Raw genomic sequence first — 27,359 nt, 5'->3', positions numbered from 1 at the left:
TCGAAGATCTTGATCGGATAAAAAGTTACTTAATATTAAAATTCTAAAAGAGTCTAGAATTATCAGGTGTTCACTCATATATTCTATAAACGGAGATATGGTATAACTGATTGTATGCTCTTTTTACTGAGTGTACCTGTTGTCCAAATAATTCGTACCTCGGAACGAAAGTTTAATGTAATCTAAAGGAGATTTTGGACAATGAAACTTATCGGAAAAATCAGTTTTTCGAAGAGGAAACGGAAAGAGCTAAGAAGTAAAGCTATCATTGTACTCTATACACAATAATCGACTGATTATTATTAAAAGAAATACTTTATTGAGAGCTTTTGCCATTAACAAATTGGCAAATCTCTACGAAATTGGACGTTACATAACTGAAGTTACATAACTGAATAAAGAGTACAAGTTCTACAGATCAATGGCGAGCCTCTCAATTTCTTCTGCGAAAAATCTCATATCAGCCTTAGTGAGTCCAGAATTCTGCAAAACGAGCCTGAAAAAGTTAGGTAATTCGCGTAGAGGCTGATACGTGATCAGCATTGAGCCCTTCTTCACCATTCGCTCCTTTACATCCGGTCCGATTTTCTCAAGGGCTTTCAACAGTTCTCCGTCTTGCAAGTGGCGTTTGGAGGGCGGCACGTACCAGAAGCAGACGTTGGTGCACTCGGGCTCAAGCATCAGTTTGAAGCCTTCTCTGTGTCTTATATAATCTGTGAAGTACCGCGCCAATTCGAACACTCGATCTACATGTTTCTCCAAGCCATGAGTGCCTTTTGCTTTCCACATGAACCAGAATTTCATCACGTCTGCCCTACGACCGCATTGAACGTGTTTGTCCCCACTGTCGAAAGAAGAATCATAAAATTTGTCTGGTTGGAAGAGATAACTAGCTTTTGAGCTATGTGCTGCTTGCAGGAGATCCTCATGGCGCAGTAACAATGTTGAACATTGTTGCGGAGCAGCCAACAATTTGTGTGGATTCCAAGTAACAGAATCTGCCAGTTCTACACCATCCAGGAGATATCTGTGCTTTGTGGACATCAAGGCTCCTCCTCCCCACGCTGCATCCACGTGAAACCACAGATTGTACTTCTTACAAATGATAGCAATCTCTCTTAAGGGATCGAATGCACCTAGGACTGTAGTTCCTGCTGTAGCAGATACCATCAAGGGCACTGCACCTTCGTCAAGAGCTTTCTTGATCTGTGCTTCCAAATTCGTTATGCACATCTTTCCTCTGCTGTTAGTTTTCACTTCATACACATTACTAGTGCCTAATCCTAGGAAAGCACTAAGCTTTTTGACAGAATAGTGGGAATCTCTGGAAGTGAAAATTATTAACCTGCCAGCACTGGATAAGCCTAACTCCTTCAATTGAGGAAACCTGTGAATGACGATACATAAAAACGTAGGAATTTCAGGGATTCCAATTGATTAATCAAATTATAAAGAAATAAGAAGTACCTGTAGTGACGTGCCAGATTAATTGCATAACCATTGGCAATAGAACCACCAGGACAGAATATTCCTTCACCTTTACCATCTTTCCAGCCAACTATCTTCCTCATTTCACGCAATATCTCCTCTTCCATTAAAGAGAACACTGGAGAAACTTCATAGGTGTAAACTGAAGGGTTCAAGGCGTCTGTTAACCATTGTCCAAGAAGGCCATATGGATCTACGCTGGAATATAATTGGTTTATGAATCGAGGATGACCTGTTTTTACACTGTACTTGATCACGTTGCGGGCGAGGGTGAAAAGCTTCTCATGGGAGGATCCTTGGTCAGACAGCTTTAAGTCAATGGCTGATTGAAGAGCTGCTGGTTTCATCCATTCCACTACTTTGTTTTTTCTTGAAGTTCCCTGAAAGGTAATTGGAAACTTCTATTATATAAGCCAATAGGATAGAGAATTTTAATTTAGAAATCTTCGTGCATTAGTGTGGGAGCTAGCTTTTCCTTTTTTGCGTTGCAGTTTTTTTTTTTTTCTTATATTTTATAATTTAACTTGGAAGTAGAGTAACATGAATGCAACTTGCGGCACAATTCTTCGTCCATGAATTGACAGAGCAGATCATTAACAAACGAAGAAAAACAGTCGCATAAATAACGTTTGACTCACGTTTTCACAACTAGGAAAGATTAGTTTTATAATAAATCAGTGACAATCGTTGCTCATGGATGCATTTGAATATTAAGTTTTCTTTAATTAAACTGAGCAATTACATACATCGGATAGAAATTTAAATATACTTGGAGGAAATGATTATCTTCATTTCACTGTATTCAAATTATGTAAAAAGAATTATGACAACAATGAACATACGTTTGATTTAATAACGTTTGATTCAATTTCAAGAATTAAGAAAGTAAAAAATAGAAAGAAGTAGATTATGGTTTACAAAATGTGAGAACTGTTTATTGAGATAGGGATCAAAGTGAAGTAAAGAAATTTTTAATGACGGTAATGTACTTGAAGCGTAAAGATAATTGGATACTTCAAAGTGAATGGCTTTGAAAGAATAAGAAGTGATTGGAAGCGTTTGTGTGTAACATAAATTATTGTACCGAGTCACTGAGAACCACGCTTTTTGCTTAGTTTTACTTCGGCGAATGACTATAAATCTTCTTTAACGATATTTTATGTTTAATACGATGCTTCTTTAAATTATTTAAATTGACGGGAAATAAAATTCTTATAAAAATATCAAAGAAATTGTCTAAATTATAATTTAGAATTTATATTAGTGGTGAAAAAAAATTAATTATAAAAATTGGCGAGAAATATTAATCTTAACAATATATTTGAATTTGTATACCTTAAAAAATATAATATTTTTATATATAATGTATAAATATGCAATTGTTTATAATTTAGATTGAATTCATATGAGTGACTAAAAGTTATTGCTCAAGGAAAGTATAAGAAATTGTTCTGTCTCATAAGGAAAATATAACGTATATTCCAATTTATCTCAAGTCAATAAACTTCAGTCGAAATGTCAATGCAATTTGTGCGTCACGAACGCAATTTTCCTTGTAGTTTCCCTGGTCGTTTCTTACGCCATACTTTTCATATTTTCAGATTCATGAGAATACATATGTATATCAATATACATATGTTAGTATTGAAATAGAAAAGAAATTGTTTCTTCCATACAAATGGAAAGAAAATCCTTCAAATATTCAATTTAGAGATTAATTAAAATAAAATATGAAGTCGTTATGGTGTTCTTAAATGTAAATTTGAATTCACTATATTGCACAATTATCTCTTTATCATAACTATCTCTTCACTTTAAAAGCCCATTTGTTCGCTTTAATAACTGTCAATATACATCCATATTCTTCTAACAATAGATTTTAACAATGAATTTACCTCAAAAACTGCTTCTTCCAGGAGCAGATCAATGAAACTTCTCATAAACTTCTCATGGACCTCTCTCACCGGAAGACTCCTGTAGTTACAATCTTCTTTGGATTCCCCGTTGACAATAGAATTTGGACAATCATTTTGACAATCTTCTTCATCATCACCAGAAGATGGACGAGCAAGATCGCTCTGTAAACTGTTGTCACAGCCTTTTCTCAAGAAATTATCTCCTATTTGGGGCGGAGACACGCTCACAGTTCCCTCGTTAGCCGGCATAGTTACGTATCGAAGTTTTTCTCAATCTGTTCCGCGTGGTGCTCCTACAGTTTCCTTTATACTAATGTCTACTGACCAAGGACAAGATCGTTGCGCGTTAACTACCTTCGGCTGCATTTGCTTCACCGAGATTCGCGGGACTGGTTCTCCTTTCCTGCCTCTTTTTCTGATGAATATCGCGACCAGGGCCTTGATGAATTGGGAAACTATCCTTTGTTCTATATCGCTGTTTCGACTAATCCAGTAAATAAAGCGTCGAGTTAAAGGGAAAATTTTCATTCAAATGTATCATCGGCAATGCGATGAGATACATTTGAATGTAAATTGAGATCTTAATTCAGCTGTTTAGTTGTGTTTAACTTTCTCCAGTTATCGATTATTATTTTTTTTCTTGAGGTAAATTTTTGCGTCAAATCCGTAAGCATTCTTCTTGTGCACTCGTCTCAATTAATTAGAAAATTATAGTAATATTAATATTCATAGATGATTTTCGTCCTTGAAAGTATTCTTGGATTAATTCAAGAAGGAAAGAACAAGAAAAATAAATATTTAAATTAGATACTATAACAACGTTTTTTTAATAACTTCACTAATGACTTATACAGAAAAAAAACTATTTATTTTTAATATTTGTTATTTTAACACGTTTTCTTCTCATTCTTTTTAAGGGTAATGAGAAAGATCGAGATTGTTTCGAGCTATTGATGCTCGTTACCGGTAATGGTAATAGCTGGTGTTTTTGGTGGAGCTATGCATTATTTAAGCTGGATTCTATTACATAATTTTATTACGTCCAATAATAAGTTACATATATGCAAATGCAGTCACCAATAATTTTTATCCTTAATACGTAATTGAATGATATTCAATCTCTTCTAGAAACTTTGACGCACTACAAATATTCTGAGAAGAAACTGGATGCTTAGAGCCAGTTGCAAATATTCTTCAATGCTAATCAATCAAAATTGCTTATCACTGATTATGTAATGAAAATGAACAAAAATTGAAAATTATTGAACATGTAGATGATACAATGATCGATAATGATTATATATACTCCAATAATGTGATAAAAACAAAATACTTGGGTCGTGTATGCATAAATGAATATGCATGCCGGGGATTGCGAATGTATCATTTACGTATCACGTGTATGGTGTCAAGTATCATTGGGATGAGACTTTCTTAAATTACAACCACCAATCAGTACCAAACTTCGATCACAAAAACATTCCTTATAAATTATCAACAACACTATTCATAATTTGTAATAGTAAAACTCATTGGTTTTTGTGTTTGATGAAAAAAATAAATTTCTAAAAATAATTTATTTATAATCGAGCATTGACTATCCTGTTTAACGAATAATACTCGACACTTATCTATGGATATATGTATGTTTTTGTGAGTTACACAATGTTTACACAATAGATTTTAAGTTTGAAAAAACTTTCCATGAGTGTAGATTTTCCACTGCCTACAACTTTTAAATACCGCTAATTACCTGTATCAAATATTTTTGGTGATCTAATAATTCATTTTAAAAATTGTTAACAATGATAATTTTAATAACAACTTCATTTTTTTGTACAAATATGTTTTTAGACAAGCTAAACATGTTTGTTTGTTTATAGATGAATCATTAATAGCTTTCAATATTAGAAAAATATTTCATATTTTCAGGTACATATTTAGTGTTCCAGTACGTAGGTTCGCATAACAGAGCATATTATTCTTTTCGTTTGAATCTAATCAGCATAATATTAGGAAAATCTTCCTTTGAAAGTCAGATCTGGACCAATCTAACAAGTAGAAATGATATTTATAATAGCTTAAAATGGTTCCAATACAGTTAAATACTGTTTTATTTTTATAAATATAAATTGTAATGCGAGTGATTAATAAGTTTCATTATACACTTACATATCTTTTATGAAATTGATTGCATTTAGGAAAAAGACTTGCTGACATTTCCTTTGAGATTCAAACGTATTTTTAAAAACATGTTACGTATAATTTTGCATCAGGAGACTGTTTTACAGCGACATAAGGCACAAACTTCATTGAATTTATTTTTCATAAAATATATAAGCTTTGATAAGTTATTTTAAAAAGTATTTTAAAATACTTTGTATGTTAATTCTATGTAGATACTAGGTATAGAAGAATTTCAATGAAATCTGTTTGAGATAGCTTTTTTTGTCATTAGAAACATATTCTAAGTACATGGTATAGAACTATTTCACAGTATCCATTGCTTCTTTTATCGCCTGATAAGAATATACATACCTAGAAGCTATGGTATATCTACATTTTGAAATATGCAATTATATAAATAGATACAGATATAAACTCTTTCATTATCCAGTATAGTAATAAAGTAACATATGTTGTAGTAAAATGCAACAATATTAATCAGAACCCTCTGCATAAAGTTTACAAAATAGCGCAAGCTCCACTTAAATTGTCTTAAGTCAACAAAGTCTTAAATGTGTAGAGGAACCCCTTAATTGTATGTCAATATTTTACAAACTTGTGTTTCCCACAATTAACTAAGTTACCAATTATTGTATACATCCCTGATCATTGGAACACTACTTTCCGTTATAATGTTAGTTTAAATATATAATTACGTGGATGCACAGTACTAGTAAAAAATTAATTTTTTGGTTAATTAATTAACCACTAATTCCATGGTTTGCTCATACACTTCCATATCTATACAATAATTGCATAAGAATTAAGACTGTAATATGTAACACATTAACCAAAATAGGCACCACAATTAGAACAACGTCGAGTTTTTAATAGTAAGCAGCATATTATCCCTAATGGGAAGAACAGGATTGCACATAGTAGTCCCAGACATGTAAAATCATCTTCCATTACACCCACCTATGTTGTAAAATCTGACCTTAGTCCCTACTTTTCATCTCAAATAATTGAATACCAAATATATGAGAAGGAAATTAAGATCTGTTTATTAAAAATTACTTACTCTGCATGCAGGACATCCTCCAACTAAAATTATTTCTGGCATAAGTATAGTGGTTGATTGTGTAGAACCATAGGAAGGTACATAATTGTGATTATTAGTTCCACTTGCGCTAGGATAGTACCCTGCTGGTGGAGGCCATGAAGTAGACCCTGTGCATTGTGTTGCATTGTAACCTGGATGTGGTTGCCATGAAGAATTAGCTATATAAGACATATCCCATGTCAATTTCTGTTATTACTTCTAAATATAACATTTTTTGTACCAAACAAAAAACAATCATTTAATACAACAAGATATTGAAAATTAATTTATTCTTTTGCATTACTATTCAACCAATTTAGATTATTAGCATTGAACATGAATTACAGTATGACAGTATAGTCAAAGTATTGTTAAATGAGAGAGTAATGACATCAGAAATTATCTCTTCCATTTTTGTATAAAAATATCTCGCAATATTAATAACACTATAACATTAATAATATATATACTTTTTCAAACTATTTTTTCAAATTTTAATAATGATAATCATAAACGAACGAACCTAAATTATTTACTTTTTAAAACTTCGTAATAATCTTCGTATGATGCGAAATATAAAAATTATTAATATAAAATTAATAGTTTAATAATTCAAGCTTTAAATGTAATAATTAGACTTAATAGCAGTTCACATTAATTTTAGACAGCAAAATAATACAAAACAATAAAATTTCAATTTTGTTGCTCACTTATTGGCGCAGTGGCTGCTGCGTAAGACGGAGGTTTATCGTTCCCTGTAGTCAGCGGTTGCTTTTCCATCGTTTAATAATTGAACTAATGGCTTTTATGAGCAATTCGTACAATAAATTGACGTAATTAGATAATTATCATCGGTACAATTTTTTTTTGACAGCTAGCACCTGTATTAGCCCAAGATCTGACGCGGTTCCAAAACAAATAGTGTATTACTATTTCCGCCCGAGAGAACCACTTAAGATTTCACTTTTATTCTTCGATTAGAATACCAAGTTCTATTGGTTGACTGTTGGTGACGTCATTTCATTGTATTCGTTTTAATTTGGTACTCATTTCGAATTGCATGACTAACGTGTATCGCGTTTCCTTGCGGCTGTAAAATTGATTTACTTGTTTTTGTTCCAGCATGCCACAATAGCGAATTATACGTAAATAGTATAAGTAATTGGTGGAATAGCAGAGTGTGTAATATTAGAATTAAGAAATTTTCATTTTGAATTAAAAATTTTCCATTTTATCTTTCGCACGAGAATTAAATGTAATTAAGGTGGTCATAATGGTTGTTTAGATAATATAAAAATTTCCGTTTTTATTATTGAAGCGAAGTTTTTAAATAGCTCCATATAAAATATTAATTATTTGATTTTTAAGTTATTTAAGAATCATTAAATATTTTTAGTTATTTATTTGGATAGCTGTTTTCGCTGTTGATTTGATTAAGTTATACAAAGTATGTGTTAGAATTAAGAAATCATAGTTATAAAACAAAAATAAAAAATTCCCGAATACTACATGCATTTATATATATTTTAAATGTACTTACATGATGTATTAATTAAATTATTTTATAATACATAAATTTTGTTTAATTTATTAGTCGTCTAGAAAGTTGTACATTTGGCGCGTCTGTGGTAGAATAAAATATTTCCTTTAGTCAGTCACAAATTTAAACTTTGAAAAATAGTGCAGCTGAACTTAAAGTAATATATCTTTTATTACAAAGAAAAAATCTATATCTTAATTAATATCAGTAACAAATATAAAATTACGAAACTTGCAAAATTCAATCAGTCATTTAATTTTTCCGCCACTAGTTAACACAGTATCGTCTATAGCAGGCGATATTCACAAGCCTTTATCATTTTTTAAACTCCCGTGATATAGAAAATCATTTAGAACAAATAATTACTATTATAATATACAATTACTACTATAATAATACATACTTTTAATAAACGACTTATATACTAAAATTTCTTTATTTGGACGAGTAAAAAAGTGTAAGGGAAATCTAAAAAAATTTAAAGAAAAATTTAAACAATTCATATATTAAAACTTCTGTACTTTAATAACCACAGAAATGTAAGAGGAATCTAGCAAAATTTCAAACAAAATTTAAATAATTCATATATTAAAACTTTTGTATTTTAATAAATAATAAATAATATATATACCAAATAATAATATATATATAATGTATAATAATATAAATAATAATATATACCAAAATTTTAAGCCCGGTATGTACGGTATTTATATAGTGATTCCTAGATTGCTCATAAGTAACTAGTAGGTGTATGCACGTGTGTGTATGTGTGTGGAGGGCGCCACTTGAGCCTCCTTCGTCGTTTCAGCCTGTCTCTTGTGTGGTTTCTCCGCTGTTTCGAAAGTTTGCTGTCATTTTTCGGAGTTTCGTCATCGTTTCACATGATTTCGTGAAAAATGGATTGAAACGTAATCTCAAGGCGAAACTCATTTGAAATATCGTTGTTCCACCTACTTGTTGTTGGTAAAGCTCCTAATCGATACGCGTTTCATCGACAGTGTCGCAGAGGTTTCCGCGGACGACTTCTGCCTCCAGAAGGTGGTGCAAAACGATGTACGAGGAACCAGTACGCAAATCACGGTGGTAAAGATGCGAGACTTCGATCGAGTCGCGTGTGCTCCCGTGCCAGCGTAGCAGAGGAATCAGCGCGGCCCGGCGACGATGCGAGATAACTCCAAAGAGATGTTCATTATCAGAGCTTTGGAAAAGATCCTGGCTGACCGGGATGTCAAACGGTCGCACCTCTCTCAGCTCAGAAAATCCTGCGAGACTGCACTTGGTAATTTCATTAATTGTCAACTTATCCTGTGTGATAACACTAATATGTGTAATCGAAGAAGTTCCTTGAGAGTTATGCATACAACACAAAACTATTATAGCAAATGCTTAAAATTGTGATACTCTACTGCAAAGTATTATAAATGATTATATTGTGTGATTTATAATTGGAATTAGTTTAATATTTTAATCCATTATTCTCTGAATGTTCTAATAAGATCTTGGTTATATAGGGATTGATGGAAGATTCTCCTTCAGAATAGGACATTAAATTCTTTAGTTTAGGGTTTTAAAATTGACTGGTAAAATTGCATTTCTTGGTCTTCATAGAAACATCTAATTAGATTAATTCGATGATTTAATATATTGCATTAGCTTCAATTTTTCTTTTTATTCAGTAATATATAGATATTAAGTAACATAATTATATTGTATGTTATTCAGTTCTTGGACTTTGACATTTGATGTACATGTGTTGTAATATTAAATATATACATATATCCATATGAAAATAGGAATCAATATGTATATGTATTGTCTGTCATATTTCTGTCTATTTTTAATTAGTTGTTACTATACAAAGTTGCTTGATTTTCTTCAAGTTTTTTAGAAATACAGACTAAAAATAATTTTGCATTATATTTTCAAAGAAATATTAAAATCAATTTATAACTTTAAATATATATTGTTTTTCAGATAACTTGAGAAATGAAATCAAAGAAGGCTCAGGCACTCAATTGTCAACCGCTTTGCCACAGCCTCGGAGTGATTCATATGTTATCTCTGCAGAAAAGTATTTTCTGCCCTTTGAATTGGCCTGTCAAAGCAAGTCACCAAGAATCGTGGTCACTGCTCTGGATTGTCTGCAAAAGTTAATTGCCTATGGACATCTTACAGGAAATGTACCTGATTCTACAGAGCCAAATAAGCTGCTCATTGTACGCATTGTTGAAACAATATGTGGATGTTTCATGGGGCCACAGACGGACGAAGGAGTCCAATTGCAGATTATAAAAGCCCTTCTCACAGTTATGACCAGTCAACATGTGGAAGTTCATGAGGGTACTGTGTTGCTCACCATACGCACAGTATACAGTGTTTATCTGGCCTCAAGAAATCTGGTTAATCAAACTACAGCTCGAGCTACGCTCACCCAGATGATTAATGTTATTTTTGCACGTATGGAAACGCAGGCAGTAAGTTTACTAACTAATTGGCATAAAATTGCATTACTGAAACTTACATAAAAGAATGTTAAGGAATATTTTCTGCTTTCCTAGGAAGAAGAGACCGTCCGGAACGAGGTAGATCAAACCGAAACCACCAATGTAAACTCCACTAATTGCACTTCTGGAGAGCTTGAAACCGAAACAGTAAACCACGAAGAACCATCAGTGGAGAGCAGTCAAGAATCACAGTTAATAGTGAGAGGAATTTTAGAGGATGTAGTAAATTCTATTATTCCCGAAGATTCGACGAATATAACTACTGTAACGTCAGAGGAGGCTAGCTTAGATCAAGTGCCTATAGATGAGAATTCCGACGAGGCCGTTGCAGAGAGCGATAATATGGTCAGGGCGAAGTTCACTCATGTGCTACAGAAGGACGCTTTCTTGGTTTTCAGAGCACTTTGCAAACTTTCCATGAAACCACTTCCTGATGGCACTCCAGATCCCAAGTATGTGTAAAAAGTCTTTTTATTAAATGTTTTAATGCAGAAAATTATTTTTAAGTTAACTCAGAATTTTTTTTGAGATACTTTCTAACATTTTTGTATCTCATATAAATCAAGTAAAACCTAATTGGTTTTTTGATTTAACCATTTAAAGTTGTGATATTGGAATATTTGTTATTTCATGTATCACAATTTCACAAATAGAAAAAGAGTATGTCACTTTCCTAATAATCATACAAGTTGGTATCTCAAAGTTTGGCATCTTATGAAATTTTTGTGGTATACTCTCTTTAGGTCCCACCAGCTCAGGTCGAAGATCCTTTCCTTACAATTGCTTCTGGGTATCCTGCAAAATGCTGGACCAGTATTGCGTTCCAATGAAATGTTTGTCATAGCCATAAAACAGTACCTCTGTGTAGCACTCTCGAAAAACGGTGTCTCTTCCGTTCCCGAGGTGTTTGAATTATCTCTAGCATTGTTTCTCGCACTGCTGGCTCGCTTCAAAGTGCACTTAAAAATGCAGATAGAGGTTTTCTTCAAGGAGATTTTTATGAATATCCTCGAGACTTCTAGCAGTTCTTTTGAACACAAATGGATGGTGATTCACGCTTTGACTCGTATTTGTGCGGATGCACAGAGTGTCGTGGATATCTATGTGAACTACGACTGTGACTTATCAGCTGCGAATCTGTTTGAAAGGTTGGAAAACAATAATTACCTGTAAATCTATAAAACGAATGAATATTTTATATTTCGTATTATTATATTTTTATAGAGAGATTAAATTAGTTATATTCTATATTTTTACAGGCTTGTTAATGACTTATCAAAGATAGCACAAGGTAGACAAGCACTAGAATTAGGTGCATCACCCAATCAAGAGAAATCAATGAGGATCAGAGGTCTTGAATGTTTAGTATCCATCTTGAAGTGTATGGTTGAGTGGAGCAGAGATCTGTATGTGAACCCTAGTGTTCCAGCTGATCAGCAATTCCCATCTGAGCCCCCTGATCCTCCAGTGGAACCTCCCCTGCCTCGTTATGGAAGTGCTGGTAGTCTATCCTCAGCAAACTCTAGTTTAGTAGGAAACAAGGAGATCCCGGATTCTCCTGAACAATATGAGGTCCAGAAACAACAAAAAGAAGTGTGGGAGACTGGCATCGATATGTATGGATTACAATTCATTTTTTAGTTCCTTTGTCTTGTTCTGATATTTAAAGCATCAGGTTGTCTCAAAACAAAATTCTTTTATCTTTTACTTGAACAATTGATTTGTGTCAAATAGTTGACTCAACATCGTATGTTATTATATCGTATAATTCCTTTTACGTTTATTATATGGAATTATATGGAGATGTGTTAAATTAGACATATTACGAAAATTTATAATTATAGCCAAGTTATGAACAGCCTTTTAATTTAACTAGGTACAAATCGGTCATAAAATGTTGAATGTAAGTTAAATTGCAGAAGGATAATAGGACTACCTGGTATTTTAAATCACTGTAATGACACTTAGGAAATGGCAGAGTTGCAAAGAGACATGTATTTTATTAATTAAATTGGTATTTTTACCTCTAGTTTTAATCGAAAGCCAAGCAAGGGAGTACAATATCTTCAAGAACAAAGTCTTCTAGGTAATTCGTCTGAAGATGTTGCCCGTTGGCTTCATATGGACGAGCGACTCGATAAGACCGCGATCGGCGATTTTCTCGGCGACCATAATCACAATCAGGTGATGTACAGCTATATTGATCAAATGAATTTTGCCGACCGCGATTTAGTTACAGCCCTTAGATACTTTCTCGAGGGCTTTCGGTTGCCTGGGGAGGCGCAGAAGATTGATCGATTAATGGAGAAGTTTGCTAGTCGATACTGTGAATGTAATCCAAAGTAAGTATCCTTTAAATTTCAGTATTATATGATATCATATTATCATATTTTTTCATATTTCTTCCGTGTTATCTTCTTGTACATAATATTATATAATTTTAACATTTTTTTTTTCATAAATTAATTCATCTTTTATATTACCAGTAATGGGTTATTCACAAGTGCGGACACCGCATATGTATTGGGCTTTTCGATCATTATGTTGACTACCGATCTACACTCGCCTCAAGTGAAAAATAAAATGACCAAAGAGCAATATATCAAGCTAAACCGACGCATTAGTGATAACGAGGATCTCCCTGAAGAGTACTTATCGAAAATTTATGACGAAATTGCCGGTAACGAAATTAAGATGAAATCCAATCCTAATCGACCTGGCAAGCAAGGTAAATAGAAATTGAACTAATTAAGTAGATTGTTATATAATTAATAATTTTAAATATGCTTGGTGTTACAGTGATATCTAGCGAAAAGAAACGACGGCTTTTATGGAACATGGAGATGGAAGTAATCTCGACAGCAGCGAAAAATCTAATGGAATCTGTCAGTCACGTTCAAGCACCGTTCACCACGGCTAAACACCTGGAACACGTTCGACCTATGTTTAAAATGGCGTGGACACCATTTTTAGCCGCATTCAGTGTCGGTCTTCAAGACTGCGATGATCCAGAAATTGCTTCCCTTTGTCTAGATGGTATTAGATGCGCAATACGCATTGCTTGCATATTTCATATGACGGTAAGCGTTTCTGCGATATCAGCGAAATTTTAAACTACTATGATAGTCCTGTTTCGGCTAGTTTTATTCAGTTGGTTACTTTTACGTCCGAAGCTGTATGAACTGTAGAATATATAAGGTACATCATAAGCTTCAAATCACTCAAGATCTTTGTTGTAAATTGTATTTTTCTGTTTTAATTATAGTTAGAACGGGACGCGTATGTGCAAGCCTTAGCACGGTTTACTTTATTGACTGCGAATTCACCGATCACTGAAATGAAGGCGAAGAACATCGATACGATCAAAACTCTGATTACTGTAGCTCACACTGATGGTAATTATCTTGGCAGCTCTTGGTTGGATGTTGTTAAATGTATCTCTCAACTCGAGCTTGCCCAATTAATTGGAACTGGAGTCAGACCTCAGCTCTTGGGTCCACCTTCGAAGCCGCATTTCCCTTCACCATTAGTAAACTTCAACCTAACACATAACAACTTACATCAGAACAATAATTTGAATCTCAGTTCGTTGGACCGTAAGTATGTCATTGACATCTCATAAATTTTTCATGATACTGTAATGGTAGAAAAATGCACACATATTAAAGATAAAATCCTAGTCAACAAAAATTGTATTCTTTAACTTCTGTTTATTTTCTATCTATTTATTTTACATACTTCGTTTTTTTGTATGTTTTTTAGCAAGCGTAAAGGAATCGATAGGAGAGACAAGCTCTCAAAGCGTGGTGGTAGCTGTCGATCGAATATTCACCGGTTCCACTAGACTAGACGGTGACGCCATTGTAGAATTCGTGAAAGCTCTTTGTCAAGTCTCTCTGGAAGAATTATCTCACCCAACGCAGCCGCGGATGTTCTCTTTAACCAAGATCGTAGAAATTTCTTATTATAACATGGGACGTATCAGACTTCAGTGGTCCAGGATTTGGCAAGTGATAGGAGATCACTTTGACAGAGTTGGTTGCAGTCCTCGCCAGGATATCGCTTTTTTTGCAGTCGATTCTTTGAGACAACTTGCGACCAAGTTCATAGAGAAGGGAGAATTCGCTAATTTCCGGTTTCAAAAGGATTTCCTCAGACCGTTTGAGCATATCATGAAAAAGAATCGATCACCAGTGATTAGGGACATGGTGGTCCGTTGTGTTGCGCAAATTGTACACTCACAGGCTCCTAATATTCGATCAGGATGGAAAAATATATTCAGCGTGTTCCACCATGCAGCTAGCGACAGAGATGAAGCTGTTGTTGAGCTAGCATTTTCTATGACTGGGAAGATTATAAGTGAGTGTTTGGAGATCTGGTGATAGTTTTAATTGGTTTATTTTATATTTGGTATATATTTTCAGATGAATTGTATGCCGAAGATTTCAGTATCATGGTAGATTCCTTTCAAGACGCCGTAAAGTGCCTCAGTGAATTTGCTTGCAACGCCTCCTTCCCCGAGACGAGTATGGAGGCCATAAGATTGATACGTTCTTGCGCGTCATATATCGACGCCAATCCAAATCTCTTCGCGGAGGGCATGATGGATGATAGTGGAATGGCGTCTGAAGAAGATAGAGCTTGGGTAAAGATCTCATATTTTTTTTATATATCCCCAATTTTTTTCAAATCTTTGCAACTTGTCCACTAGGTACATTCGGTGAACTTTTTATTATAAAAAATTTACTACTCGAAGATTTTATTTATATAGGTTAGAGGATGGTTCCCGCTGTTGTTCGAGTTATCGTGTATAGTGAGTAGGTGTAAGTTGGACGTTCGAACACGAGCTCTGACCGTTCTTTTCGACGTCGTGAAAACACATGGAGCTTCTTTTAAACCCCATTGGTGGAAAGATCTCTTCCAAGTCCTGTTCAGAATCTTTGACAACATGAAACTTCCTGAACAACATACAGAGGTGCGTGAAAAAATTTATTTTTAACACTGCTGCTTTTTTTGGTCTGCATGATATATAAATTATCTTTGGCACTGATGCACTCCAAATAATGTACAATAATTCTTATAGTGAACATATGAGCATCCATGCTAATATTTCAGAAAGCAGAATGGATGACAACAACGTGTAACCACGCTCTGTACGCAATCGTCGACGTGTTCTCACAATTCTACGACACTTTGGGGCCTCTTCTACTAGAGCAGCTGTACTCTCAACTGCTTTGGTGCGTGCAACAGGACAACGAGCAGTTGGCACGTTCGGGAACCAACTGCTTAGAGAACTTGGTGATCAGCAATGGCATCAAGTTCGACGAGCAAACTTGGGAGAAGACCTGTAGTTGTGTCCTCGATATCTTCGAGAGCACCCTGCCATCCGCCTTACTCACTTGGAAACCTCAGTCGCCTAATAAGGAATCTGACCTAGATGTAATCACAGGAGATGCGGACAGCCATATGGGGATCCTCAAAAGAAGCAACAGCTCTCAAAGTTTAACAAACGGCGAGACCGCGAAAAACAAAGTTTTCTCCGCATTATTAATTAAATGTGTGGTGCAGTTGGAGCTGATTCAAACAATAGACAACATTGTGTTCTACCCAGCTACATCCAGGAAGGAGGACCAGGAGAATCTAGCATTGGCACAGGCGGACATGTTTAATGGAAAGTCCTCTGAATTGGGTGTAAGAGCTGGTGCAGACCAACAGAAGGAGGAACAGGGCATGTACTGTGCCCTGACTACTACGCATCTATTACAGTTAGTCGAATGTTTGTTGAAATCCCATAGATTCGCGAAGAGTTTCAATTCCAACCATGAACAACGGAATGCACTGTGGAAAGCTGGTTTCCGAGGCAACGTGAAACCAAATTTGCTTAAACAAGAAACACAGTCATTAGCCTGTGCATTGAGAATCCTATTTAAGATGTATAGTGATGAAGCTCACAGAGCTGACTGGAGCAAAGTGGAAACCAGGCTTGTTGAAGTGGCTTGTGAAGCACTGGAATATTTCTTGGCACTTTCCAACGAAGCTCACCGAGATGCTTGGACTCCGATATTATTGTTGCTTCTCACGAGAATCCTAAAGATGAGCGACAATCGGTTTGCAGTCCATGCATCTAGCTGTTACCCATTACTTTGTGAGGTTATGTGCTTTGATCTCAAACCGGAATTAAGGTCCGTGTTGCGGAGATTCTTCCTGAGAATTGGTCCGGTATTCAGGATCACACAGCAGTAGTAATGAGTCTTTATAAAGAGTGAGATTATACAATTTTTTGGTTTATTTTAAAGATTATAGAAGAAATTCTTGCAATTTGAATTGGTCGTAGTTCGTAAATATAGAAAATTCCATGGAGTTAAGTCTAAATTGCCTTTTTTAAATTATTAGGGTAGCAGATGAACAGTATCGTACAAGTTTCTATGCTACTATAAGAATTTGCATTTGAATACTTTATGTGGTATCTTCTTTTATCTTTAATTTGCAAGTAGCTATGACTTGTACTTCTTGCAAGAATTTCTCCTGCATATATCGTAATGCGAATTGAAATGAAATAGTTTAATTGAAATATTTTCTCTCAAGAAATAAAAGAAGAATTATTAAATACGGGAACTGTTCGATATTTAAGACAGGACGACAAAGTAAAATACGTTTTAGTAAAATCCTAAAGGCAAAGCATAATATGTATGTACTGTATATGTTCAGAACCTCCTTCGTATTTAACATATTCTTCATTTTTATAAGAAAGAGGAAACTTCGAGTGAGGAGTTTTGTAGTCCTGATACAATATGTGTGCAGAGTATTTAATAAATAGAGTATTTTCTGGATATAACATAATGTCTTATATGTGTTTGAAAAGAAGATACTGATAATAGTAGATTTATGTTTAAATAAATTGTTTATATTTAAATTCACATTTAATTATCTTATGCACCATTTCGATATAATTTTCTTAAATCTGAATTATTTTATTATAATTGAAAATTATATAAAACATTCCAAATTGTAAATTAATTGTTATTATTTAATTGAACAGGGTAGAAGGTGATTAACAAATGTTAATAGAGGAAGAAAATGTGTTTATAAAATTATAGGCTTAACACAATGTTATACAAATGGGGAATTTCTTTGCATACTTGGTATGAAATAGATTAGGAAAAAATTTCCTTATTACCAGGAAATGCGCTATTTATCAAATGTTTTGTATATTCAGTTATTGTAAACTGCATACAAAGTGTCTCCTGAAGTATACTGTATCATAGGAAGAAATAGATCTTTGAGTGAAAAATCAGATGATTTCTGATATTTTTATAGAATTGATTAGTAACTTTGTAACTCTTAAATAATTTAAAAATTGTATGACCAGATAGCCAAGTAGAATCCTTAATATCTTGTTTTTCACTTGGAAATCTTATTTACAGTAAATCTTTTAAGGCACTTCTTGTATATTTACACAAAATATTTAGGAAATGATGGTATAAGCAAGAAATGGCAGATACTTAATAAAAACTAAATCAAACGCATTCTCTCTGTTCAATGATGCCTCTTTATTTTCACAAGTGTCATAATGAAGATGAATAATACAGCCATATTGTCTTGATGTTTTATCAAGAGTAAAATGATGAGCACTGTTAAATTTCAAAGTATTAATTTTTCAATATTTGTGTCTGCATAAAATTAATTTAGCTTTCACTAATTTTTCCCTTTATCTGTTATTTTATGTTTTATTTACACTTAAAATAGGTGTGAATAATAAGGTATTAAAGGTATTAAGGTATTAAGGTATCAAAGGCGGTTGGATAAAAGGAATATAATGCAAAGAGGAACTCAAAAAAGAGTATTGTGCGTTATTTAGTTCATTTCTAGCTTGTACTACTATTTTCGAGATATACATATTATCTCTGTATAAAAATGCAATACGCCCATAGTCATCACTGAGTAGTCGTATAAATATAAACATCCATCGCGGATAGGTGTTCAGACAACGAGTGATAGTTATCTTGATAACTCGTTAGGGTCGATCGTTATACATAGAGTCACTTTAACGATAAGACATGAGAAATCCCGTGGACACACGTTGCATGTATATTCACATTGCATAGAAACTATTTATGCTTAAGTTAGAGTAATTATTTACATAATGCAGCCTTATTTAAATAAATTCTAGAGAAATGAGGTCGTTTTCTTTCTGCGTTACCTTGTCATTAGAAGGTCACTGCTAGTTTTTAGATATATTTCATTTATATTCATTTTATTAATAATTTAATCTTGTTTATACTTACATTAATACACTTATATTTACATAGAAACTTATACTTTTCTATTTTGGAAACTGTAACAATAAGTAACACCATGTGCCTTTAAAAAGAATAGTTGGGAATTGCTCCAAACCATTCTTGAATGAAAGCTAGAATATCATTAAGATTTGAATCCTGAGGGGCTTGGCGTGCAGTATTAATCAACTTTGTCCAGTCATCACGGTCTGCCACATGCTGAACCTTTACAGATAGCAATTCATCATTATACTTTGAAAAAGATTAAAAAAGAAATAAAATTCACTGATAGAATTTATAAAATACCTCTGCAAATTTAATGATTGAACCTCGAATGGGATACCCAGTCAAGATGCAAGCTTGAAGACTTCCAGAATCAACAGAGTGAGCAGTCAATGAACCTACATAGACTCCTCTGTGATCTGTGGGGAGAACCTGCTCCACTTTTTGATCCATAGATACAGCAAGAACCCATTCACGGACTTCTTCTCTCTGTTCTGCTGTTAAACTCAATGTCTCTGGCAGAGGAACCTCCACAGGGAAGTCTGTTACAGCTAAATCTTCAACATCCAACACAGTACTATCACCTTCTTCTATGCACTCCTCTAAATCCAGGAAATGGTTTAGAAAAACAAAGGCTTCACTGTTCTTCCCAGCTGTACGTGCTTCTATCCCTGCTTCATAGTAAGCTCTATCAGCAAGAAGAAGGTCAGTGTACCTCAGTAAAGTAATGGAAGCTTTTAAGACCAGCCCAGAAAGTACAGGATAATCACGACAACCACATTTCACTGCTGAATAATGAGTAGCTTTAAGTACTCTCTCAAATTTCGATTTTTGACTTGATTCTAATGATTTTAAATTCTTCCAGAGATCCAAGAGTACAGTTCTCAAGTGACTTAAGTATCTGTATTCATAATATGCCTGAAACAAAACAGTTTCCAGCTGACTATTTCTTTTTTACTAAGTTTATCAGTATGCTATTCTTACCTCTGAATTCAAAATGCTTTCAGACAACTGTAAGTAGAGATTAAAATTTTGCTGGATGGGAGGAGTACCATACTTAACATACAATTGCAAAGCATCTAGTGGAGCATTCCCTTTCAATAGTTGAACCGCTCTTTGTGCCACATATTTGTGCAAAACCTGAGTTCCTTGAATGCTTGCAGTCTCGAATACTTGGTTCCATTGACCTTTATTAGCCAGTATCTCAAGTCCTGCATCTGCATCTATTTCCACAAGTCTATCTATTTGTCCATCTCTCAGCATTGCTTCCTTATACTTCTCTTCCAGATAAGGTTCTATATCTGGTGCCAGTTCATTCACAATTCTCTTGGCCTTTTCCCACTCTCCAATTGAAGCCAATGAATCAATAGCATCTTTCAATTTGTCTGCCTGTAAGAATACCTAAAGGAAATAAGAAAGAAATTAAATTTGTGAAATTAAATCAATCTTTTATTTGTAAGATATCCAATGGTAAGGTGGCAACCTGAGCAGCAACAGCATATTCTCCAATAGCAAACAAACGCGAGCCAAGGTCTCCACCGACTTGAGCAACAGTTTCTGAATCAGCTTGATGAAGTAGAATGTCAGCAGCCTTGATAAGAGACGACCTGGGCGCTTGAGGATCTAAAATTAAGATATCGAGAGCAGCTCGCACTTCACCAACTTCTAACCATTTTCTGGCTTCTTCAAAAGCGTTTGCACCAGCAAGAGAGGCGCTTATTTGACCAAGTTCACGCCTGAGATTCGCTTGTTGACTCGGTAGGTATTCTCTGCAAACGCGTAGCGCCTCAGACCACATTCCTGCTTTCTGTAATATTCAAGAAGCATTTAAGAAATGAATCAATATACACATTATGTATTATCAAATACTCACCTTATAGTGTTCAATAATCATTTCAGGTTTATGGGCTCTCAATAGCAAAGTCTCAGCCAAGGAATAGTCCTGTGCTTCAACTGCTTCACTAGCCCTGGCAATGAGGACTTGAGCAACTGCATCTTGGTTAATTGATTGAGCTACATCTTCAGCAGCCTCCCAATCTCGAGTATGAATATACATCTGAACAGCCTCCATGGTTCTTCCAGCTTTAATAAATTCTTTCTCTGCTTCAGAGAAATGACCTGCATCTTCCAGTGCCATGGCGTGTCTATAGTGAACTTCTTTCATCTGATCAGTACTCCCATATTTGACAATTTCCAAAGCCCAATCGAACAAGTCAGCTTCACAAGCTAGCTGCAGACAGCCATCTAAGTAGTTCAGCCGCATAAGCAGCCTGGCTGCTAATTCTGGTGCCAATGTACGTGCCCATATTAAAGCTACCTATAAAGAAATCAGAATTTTTTAATTATATATGCATATAATATGCATATAATATGCATTTTATACACTTTTGCATTTTTTAATTTTCTATAAATGTATAAACGTTCACAATTTAAAGATAAGTGTTTAGTAATCGAGACCTGTTGGGCTGCATTATCTCCAGCATGCTGTTTCGCTACACGAAGAGCATCCTCCCACATGTTGGCTGTCCTATAAGCAGTCACCGCTCCTCTCCAATCACCAGCTGCAAGATAATGATCCTCAGCCTCACGAGGCTTGCTAGACTCATTCAATTCTCTGGCTAAATGCGCGTGAGTGGTCTCCAAAAGGTCTGGTCTATATTTTGCTACTAATCTAATCATATCTGCACGCCGACTAGCCTTTCTGTACATCGCTATAGCTGAATCATATTTGCCAATGGCAAGATATAATTCCTCTGCGTGTTTCAGGTCTCCTGTTTCACAGAGGATTGTAGCATGTTTTAACAGGACTTCGTTCGCTTCATCAGGAGTCATATACTCTTGAGCTACTTCATGAGCACGACTCCAGTTGCCATTTTGTACGTGAACATCAACTGCACGTCTGGCATCTCCGGATCGAATGAAAAGCCTTTCTGCCAAGTTCTTCTCGTGTATGGAAGCGAAATATTCAGCCAGTTTCTCGCACTGTTTCCTTATTGTGGGATCATCATCTTCGATCACCTTTTAAAAATACTAGTATTAACAAGTACTTTATTTTGAATATTGCATGTATATTGGGTATTTCCGCATATTTAGATCTTCCGTAATCTGTTAATTATAAAAAAATAGGCAAATGTGAAGAAATCTTTACCTGTATGATCTGTAGCCCTTTTCTCCACTGTCGTGCATTGATAGCAGCATCCAGAGCCAGAGCAGTTTCTCCTGCCTCTATAAAATGATTAATAGCTGCATCATAGTGCCCAGCAGAGGCCAAGTGTTTGCCCCATTCTCGTTCAAGGTCAACTACCGAAGTAGGATCCACTTTTCTAGCCAATTCCAATGCTCTTGCGAATACTCCAGCTTGAGAGTAGCATTTAATAGCTTCCAGAGGCTCTGATGTCTTTTCCAACAGTTCTCCAGCTAATTCCATTAAGTCCGTCGCTTTCAAGACTCTCACGATTTCATTAACAATGGACCTGTCCTCTAATAGATCTGGATTGGCCAAAACAAGTCTAGCTGCTCGACCAGGTCGATGAGCATCTAGGTATAGCTTGACTGCACGTCGAGGATTAGTGGGTTCCAAAATGGCAGCAGCTCTAGCTGTTTGGCCACTTTCGAGTAGCCAAGTCAGATGTCTATCTCTGAGCTCCTGGAGACCTGGCCAGCCTCTGTTTTGTGCTAAAATCAACGCATCTTCCCAGTGCCAATATTTTTGGTACATATCCAGAGCCTGGCCTAATTCATTTTGTTCCAAATAAATGGCTTCTGCAGTTTTTAATTCGCCATTTAGAATGGCTAACTTTGCCCAACAGTCAGGGCTCGAAAGTGGATCATGTCCAGTCTCTGCACGGTACTTTTCGCCGATTTCTATTATATTTTTTAAGAATCTAGAAGAGCAATGGAAAGCTTTTTATGGTAATTATTCAAATACTTTTGTAAGTCACTGTAATTGGCAAGAACAGACAGGAACAATGAAGAAACAGATATAAACCTGGAACAAGCTACATCCCCGAGAGCTGCGTAGCACCTGGCAGCTACCAATAACTGTCTAGCAGCCATTGCATTCCTGGCCACATTTTCCCACATGGCCTCCGCTTGAGGCCTATCTGCCAAATCCTCCAGGAATAATAAAGCTCTACCAAAATCATTGTCATGTAGCGCTGTGCCAAATTCGATCAGTGGTTCATCAAGCAGATAGGCCACCTTGCCTCCAGCCTCCTCCACCGTGACAGTAGTTCTTCCATCTTCTCTAGTAATGTCGATGGCGTCACCACGAACTGGAATTAATGTTGCCACTTCGGGATCATCAACGTTGTACCAGACTGCCAAGGTTTGTCCGGTTTGAGCTACTACTACATCACTGCCTAGTACCCAAGAAGCAAAACTGACTCCAGTCAGTAATAAAATTCTTCCACCTAGCTCGTCACTTAGCCATAGTCTAGATAAATAGCGAGAATTAAGAATATATTGAAATCTCGATAAGATTTATAAATGTTGGATGAAAGAGGAACTTCAGGGGTAGATTTTTTTAGTAATATAGATTCCATATTAATCGACAGAAGTTTACGTTATCGACTGTTGCACGTCAACAATGGATAACCAGTTCGGCTATAGATGTGAAAAAATTTAAGGGGCCATTCTTAAAATTAAAATAAGATAAAAATCAAGAATAAAAAAATTGCGTTTTCGACTTTCTTTTTTAATTATTGAAAATCAAACATTAACCGAAATATCCCTGTGAGCGAGTAAACCTCCTTACACGAACGAAAGTGGATCAGCCTAAGCAGCAAGGTGTACAGGATCCTCAAATTGAACGCTACATGGGCAGCAGGTTACCTCGTACAAGTTTTTTCACACCTGTAGCCAAAAACTCTGTATGTTTCTCCCAATCATTTTTTTATATCGTTCCGTAAAACACTAAGGACATTTCTGCATTTAGGGGGGACACAATACTTCAACTACAAGAATAGAAGAATACTGAAATACTGCATACTGAACGATTAAAAAAATCTCATGTAAATGAGCGAAATACTTCGTTACCTGGCTCTTTTGTCTCTAGATAGTAACCTGTGGCCTGTTTCGCTAAGTTCCAGCCAATCTACACGGACATCATGAGAAACCATTGTAACAGTAAGCCCAGTTACCAGGTCCATGATGCGAACAGTTCTTGGATCCAACAGATAAGCGAGTCTTTTATTATCCGGTGCTTCAGCAGCCTGTCTCTCATTGATCCTCACACTAACTACATGAGGATTTACTGCTTCTGTTCTTACTGAGCCTAATGCCTCATTGTTCCCATACTCAACTATGGTTAGCTCTCCTGAACAGAAGATTAGACACACTCTTGGATATTCAAAAAAGAATTTTTCACTGTTGCTTTTGTCTTCCCAAGAAATTTCACTGATAAGATTTAGTTCAATGTCAGCTAGAAGTAGAGTGTTAGCTGTGCGAGCTATCACATTATTGTCAGCTCGTCCTAGGACTTTGACATCCTCTATTTCATAGCCTGTTTGGGATCTGATAATTACTGGCCGATTGCCCTCTTGCAATGGACGAATCACTACTTGGCTGGGTCCAACGTAGGCCACTTCGTGACTTCCTCTGATTACTGTTCTCTTCAGGACTGTTTCGAATTGTTCTACTGCGCCGCAGAGGCTGCCTACAAGTAACCTGGAAAGTTAATAATACATAATTTTTATCTTTTTTATTCTGTATATACATATATTCTTTGCTTTTTATTCTCAAATATTTTTCTAAATTTTTTCTTCTTTATTTTTTATTTTCTAAATTCTCTCATATCTTCTATCATTTCAGGGTTATAATTTGGTCTAATTGCATGGAACATTTCATGTAGGCTGACCTGGAACCATCACGACGCCAGGATATCGCAGTGACTGTATAGAAATTAGGCAAAGATCGTGTATTTGCCTCTTCCCAAATGGAACGTCGAGGACTCCAATCCAAAATTCGTATTTTGTCCCAAGATCCGATAGCAACACTCTGTCCACTGGGACTACAGCAGGCCACAGCGATTTCTTTTTCATTCTCGCGACTGTAGTCGAAATTTTTCACTAACTTTCCACGCGAATCGTAAAATGACACTCGTCTGTCGCACCCTGCAGCCAGAATATGCGATTGTGTCCAAGCTAATGCGTATGCTGGTACTGTATGAGTACAGATACGTCCAGAAGGCTCGTGATTTCCATCGGTGGTTAAATGATACTTTATTATGCTACCGTCAGCGTGACTTGATAAGAAACCGGTTCCTCGTACACTGAAATTAAAGATAAGACGATGATTTTATTTAAATAAGATATATTATAAAGAAATTTCTAAAAGTATATGAGACGTTTATTAATTATTTAAATGAGGATCCACCTTGTCGATTTCATTAACTTTCAAATGTATTGTCAGGATCATGACATAACCTATACCAAGATAAAATGTAGCAAAAGTATTTTTATAAATATCCCGAAAACAAGTCGAGTGGCGATTATATGTATAGTAAAAAAACTGTTCGGAATATTGAAAATTATTGAAATTAGTTAGGTAGTCTCTCATTTGAATAATTACCAGATGTTTTAGAATGATGTACCAAGCAAGCAAGAAGTGGTAGTAGAGGTTGGCAATTATTTTGTGCCTAATAAGTACATGATCTTGTTTCAGTTTTTGACTGACCCTATTTAATGCGGCAAGCAACAAGGACAATAAAATATGCAATTTTTGTTTCAATACGGAGGAATTAATGAGAAAATAAAATATTGTGAAGATAGATTACTTGGAAGCCAACGCAATTGTGGTCGAATCAGCCGTGTAAAGTGTCTGAGCTTTCTGAGTCTTCACCAATGCAATGCGAACTTTGCCATCTACCAAACCAACAATAATTGGTCCCTCGGTCAGCCAAATTAGACAAGTGACAGGAGAACTTTGACGAAACTTGTTGCAAATCACTTTCTTCTCTCCCCTATATGAGAACAATATCTTTTAAAATGAATTTCGACAATTTGTTAAACTAATTCTTTCTATCATTTACCATTGTTCTCCAATTTTGTAAACGTAAACTATACAGTCAGTCTGGCCCACTGCTATTTTTGTCGAGTCTGGAGAAAAGGCAATACCCTTGACCACGTAACTCTTTTTACCAAACTAGAAAAGATGGGTAATCATTCATAAAGATACACACATCATTTAAATTTGAAGAATTTTTCATAATATTTCAATTATTGTTTTTTATAATATCTTTTTGAAACTTACACTAAAAAGAAAAATAACAAATTTATTATGTTTATTAACACTAAAAAAAAATTAAGAAATTGATGAAATATAAGAATTTACATAAAGTTAGACGAACAAAAGAAATAACAATGAATGTACAATTTTAAATTAAATTTTGAAACCGGTCATTTGACCGGGTCTAGTAAGATTAGTGTTAAGAAACAGGAGTAAAATAAAAAATACAAAATACGATATAAATACAATCAGTAGAGTACATTTACTTGTACTTTAATGTAATTATAAGAAAATTATTGTCGAATACCTTCGTACCTTCGACTCGACAGGTTTCGTGGAAAATTTGTCACGTTTCACGCAATTCTCGTCAAAAAGGTATATGGAACGATCAGAGGAAGCGACAGCCAGTTTTAGGCTGTTTGGTGACCAGCTTATACCCACCACTCTATTCTCGTATTCCTGTTTTATAAAATAATTTTTCAGAAATTTATCTAAAATATTTTTCCCTATTTTATATTTAATTATTACCTTAGTGCGATTTAATGTTTTTCATCTATTCTTTATTTTATTGTTTCTTCAAGTAGATTTTATTTTTTAATTTTTTGTTTTAATATTACCCTAATTCAGTTTGCTATTAACTTTGTATTATTTTAAAAATGTTATTTTTTTACTTTGTATTTTATTATTATTTTAGTTTAGTTTAATATTTTTCTAAACAGATTATATTTTCTAATTTTTTATTTTATTATTATTCTAGTTTAGCTTACTATTAACTTGTTATTATGTTATATTACTTTCCGACATTAATCCTAGTAAAGTTCGCAATAAATTTTACCATGTTTATCCTTACTTTCGTATTTAAATCAATTACATGTATTATTCGGAACGTCATTAAAATCATTAACTAATTCAAAGTATATGTACTTACATACGGTGGCGTAACATTGCCCAAATATTTCAGCAACATGGTTATTCCTTATCGCTTTTAACATCGATTGATTGCAGAGAATTCTCGAGAAAATTGTTTCTGTTTGTATACTTTCGCAGTCACGTTGGTTCATTTCGAGCGATATAAACGTGAGTTTCTGAGGCGCAATACCGCATGAGACGTTTTGTATACGTTCAAGTTGCCTA

At 34.9% G+C, this 27,359-nt stretch overlaps 4 protein-coding genes across 8 annotated transcripts; 1 reads left to right on the top strand and 3 right to left on the bottom strand.

The window, feature by feature from the left end:
• Positions 1 to 296: 296 nt before the first annotated feature.
• On the bottom strand, positions 297 to 3,905 carry black (glutamate decarboxylase-like protein black). The gene is made up of 3 exons (XM_069130085.1): positions 3,384 to 3,905; positions 1,468 to 1,868; positions 297 to 1,387 (listed from the first exon to the last, which is right to left on the bottom strand). The coding sequence occupies exons 1-3, from the start codon at positions 3,651 to 3,653 to the stop codon at positions 412 to 414; spliced, it is 1,647 nt and encodes a 548-aa protein (XP_068986186.1). The 5' UTR covers positions 3,654 to 3,905; the 3' UTR covers positions 297 to 411.
• Positions 3,906 to 5,309: 1,404 nt separating this feature from the next.
• LOC138187998 (membrane protein BRI3) lies at positions 5,310 to 7,691 on the bottom strand. Of its 4 annotated transcripts, none has more exons than XM_069129353.1 (4): positions 7,555 to 7,691; positions 7,383 to 7,490; positions 6,652 to 6,824; positions 5,310 to 6,548 (listed from the first exon to the last, which is right to left on the bottom strand). In XM_069129353.1, exons 2-4 carry the CDS (start codon positions 7,450 to 7,452, stop codon positions 6,417 to 6,419), a joined length of 375 nt encoding a protein of 124 aa, XP_068985454.1. In that variant the 5' UTR covers positions 7,453 to 7,490; positions 7,555 to 7,691; the 3' UTR covers positions 5,310 to 6,416. The 4 variants fall into 4 exon arrangements, with proteins under 4 accessions (XP_068985454.1, XP_068985452.1, XP_068985453.1 ...); XM_069129351.1 differs by having other exon boundaries at positions 6,652 to 6,851; positions 7,555 to 7,688; XM_069129352.1 differs by having other exon boundaries at positions 7,383 to 7,648.
• Positions 7,692 to 8,976: 1,285 nt separating this feature from the next.
• Positions 8,977 to 18,897, top strand: Sec71 (ADP ribosylation factor guanine nucleotide exchange factor Sec71). Its single transcript, XM_069130406.1, has 14 exons — positions 8,977 to 9,123; positions 9,214 to 9,494; positions 10,190 to 10,689; positions 10,774 to 11,171; positions 11,463 to 11,867; positions 11,979 to 12,335; positions 12,750 to 13,061; positions 13,206 to 13,447; positions 13,519 to 13,799; positions 13,985 to 14,315; positions 14,482 to 15,078; positions 15,144 to 15,364; positions 15,491 to 15,694; positions 15,835 to 18,897. The coding sequence occupies exons 2-14, from the start codon at positions 9,377 to 9,379 to the stop codon at positions 16,960 to 16,962; spliced, it is 5,094 nt and encodes a 1,697-aa protein (XP_068986507.1). The 5' UTR covers positions 8,977 to 9,123; positions 9,214 to 9,376; the 3' UTR covers positions 16,963 to 18,897.
• On the bottom strand, positions 18,579 to 27,351 carry Oseg2 (intraflagellar transport protein Oseg2). 2 transcript variants are annotated; one of them, XM_069130404.1, is made up of 14 exons: positions 27,154 to 27,351; positions 26,541 to 26,684; positions 26,029 to 26,141; positions 25,774 to 25,959; positions 24,856 to 25,269; positions 24,036 to 24,665; positions 22,987 to 23,433; positions 22,147 to 22,882; positions 21,456 to 22,016; positions 20,872 to 21,315; positions 20,482 to 20,805; positions 19,983 to 20,399; positions 19,302 to 19,916; positions 18,579 to 19,220 (listed from the first exon to the last, which is right to left on the bottom strand). In XM_069130404.1, exons 1-14 carry the CDS (start codon positions 27,190 to 27,192, stop codon positions 19,083 to 19,085), a joined length of 5,208 nt encoding a protein of 1,735 aa, XP_068986505.1. In that variant the 5' UTR covers positions 27,193 to 27,351; the 3' UTR covers positions 18,579 to 19,082. The 2 variants fall into 2 exon arrangements, with proteins under 2 accessions (XP_068986505.1, XP_068986506.1); XM_069130405.1 differs by lacking the exons at positions 25,774 to 25,959; positions 26,029 to 26,141; positions 26,541 to 26,684; positions 27,154 to 27,351 and adding an exon at positions 25,374 to 25,518.
• Positions 27,352 to 27,359: the final 8 nt, after the last annotated feature.

Source organism: Bombus flavifrons, chromosome 16, assembly GCF_040668555.2.
Source record: "Bombus flavifrons isolate JBK064 chromosome 16, iyBomFlav1_principal, whole genome shotgun sequence".
NCBI lineage: Eukaryota > Metazoa > Arthropoda > Insecta > Hymenoptera > Apidae > Bombus > Bombus flavifrons.
Note: the sequence above shows the minus strand (reverse complement) of the source record. Positions and strands in the feature narration are given on the sequence as shown.

Coding starts and splice junctions, on each gene's coding strand:
- black (XM_069130085.1), bottom strand. CDS start 3,653: ATGCCGGCTAACGAGGGAACTGTGAGCGTGTCTCCGCCCCAAATAGGA. Junction 1,869..3,383: donor TGGAAGAAGCAGTTTTTGAG/GTAAATTCATTG, acceptor ATTACCTTTCAG/GGAACTTCAAGAAAAAACAA. Junction 1,388..1,467: donor AATCTGGCACGTCACTACAG/GTACTTCTTATT, acceptor CGTCATTCACAG/GTTTCCTCAATTGAAGGAGT.
- LOC138187998 (XM_069129351.1), bottom strand. CDS start 7,452: ATGGAAAAGCAACCGCTGACTACAGGGAACGATAAACCTCCGTCTTAC. Junction 6,852..7,382: donor AGCAGCCACTGCGCCAATAA/GTGAGCAACAAA, acceptor TGTCTTATATAG/CTAATTCTTCATGGCAACCA. Junction 6,549..6,651: donor GAGGATGTCCTGCATGCAGA/GTAAGTAATTTT, acceptor TTTACAACATAG/GTGGGTGTAATGGAAGATGA.
- Sec71 (XM_069130406.1), top strand. CDS start 9,377: ATGCGAGATAACTCCAAAGAGATGTTCATTATCAGAGCTTTGGAAAAG. Junction 12,336..12,749: donor TGGGAGACTGGCATCGATAT/GTATGGATTACA, acceptor TTTTACCTCTAG/TTTTAATCGAAAGCCAAGCA. Junction 15,365..15,490: donor CTGAAGAAGATAGAGCTTGG/GTAAAGATCTCA, acceptor TTATTTATATAG/GTTAGAGGATGGTTCCCGCT.
- Oseg2 (XM_069130404.1), bottom strand. CDS start 27,192: ATGTTGCTGAAATATTTGGGCAATGTTACGCCACCGTAT. Junction 21,316..21,455: donor GAGATAATGCAGCCCAACAG/GTCTCGATTACT, acceptor ATTTCTTTATAG/GTAGCTTTAATATGGGCACG. Junction 20,806..20,871: donor TGATTATTGAACACTATAAG/GTGAGTATTTGA, acceptor TGAATATTACAG/AAAGCAGGAATGTGGTCTGA.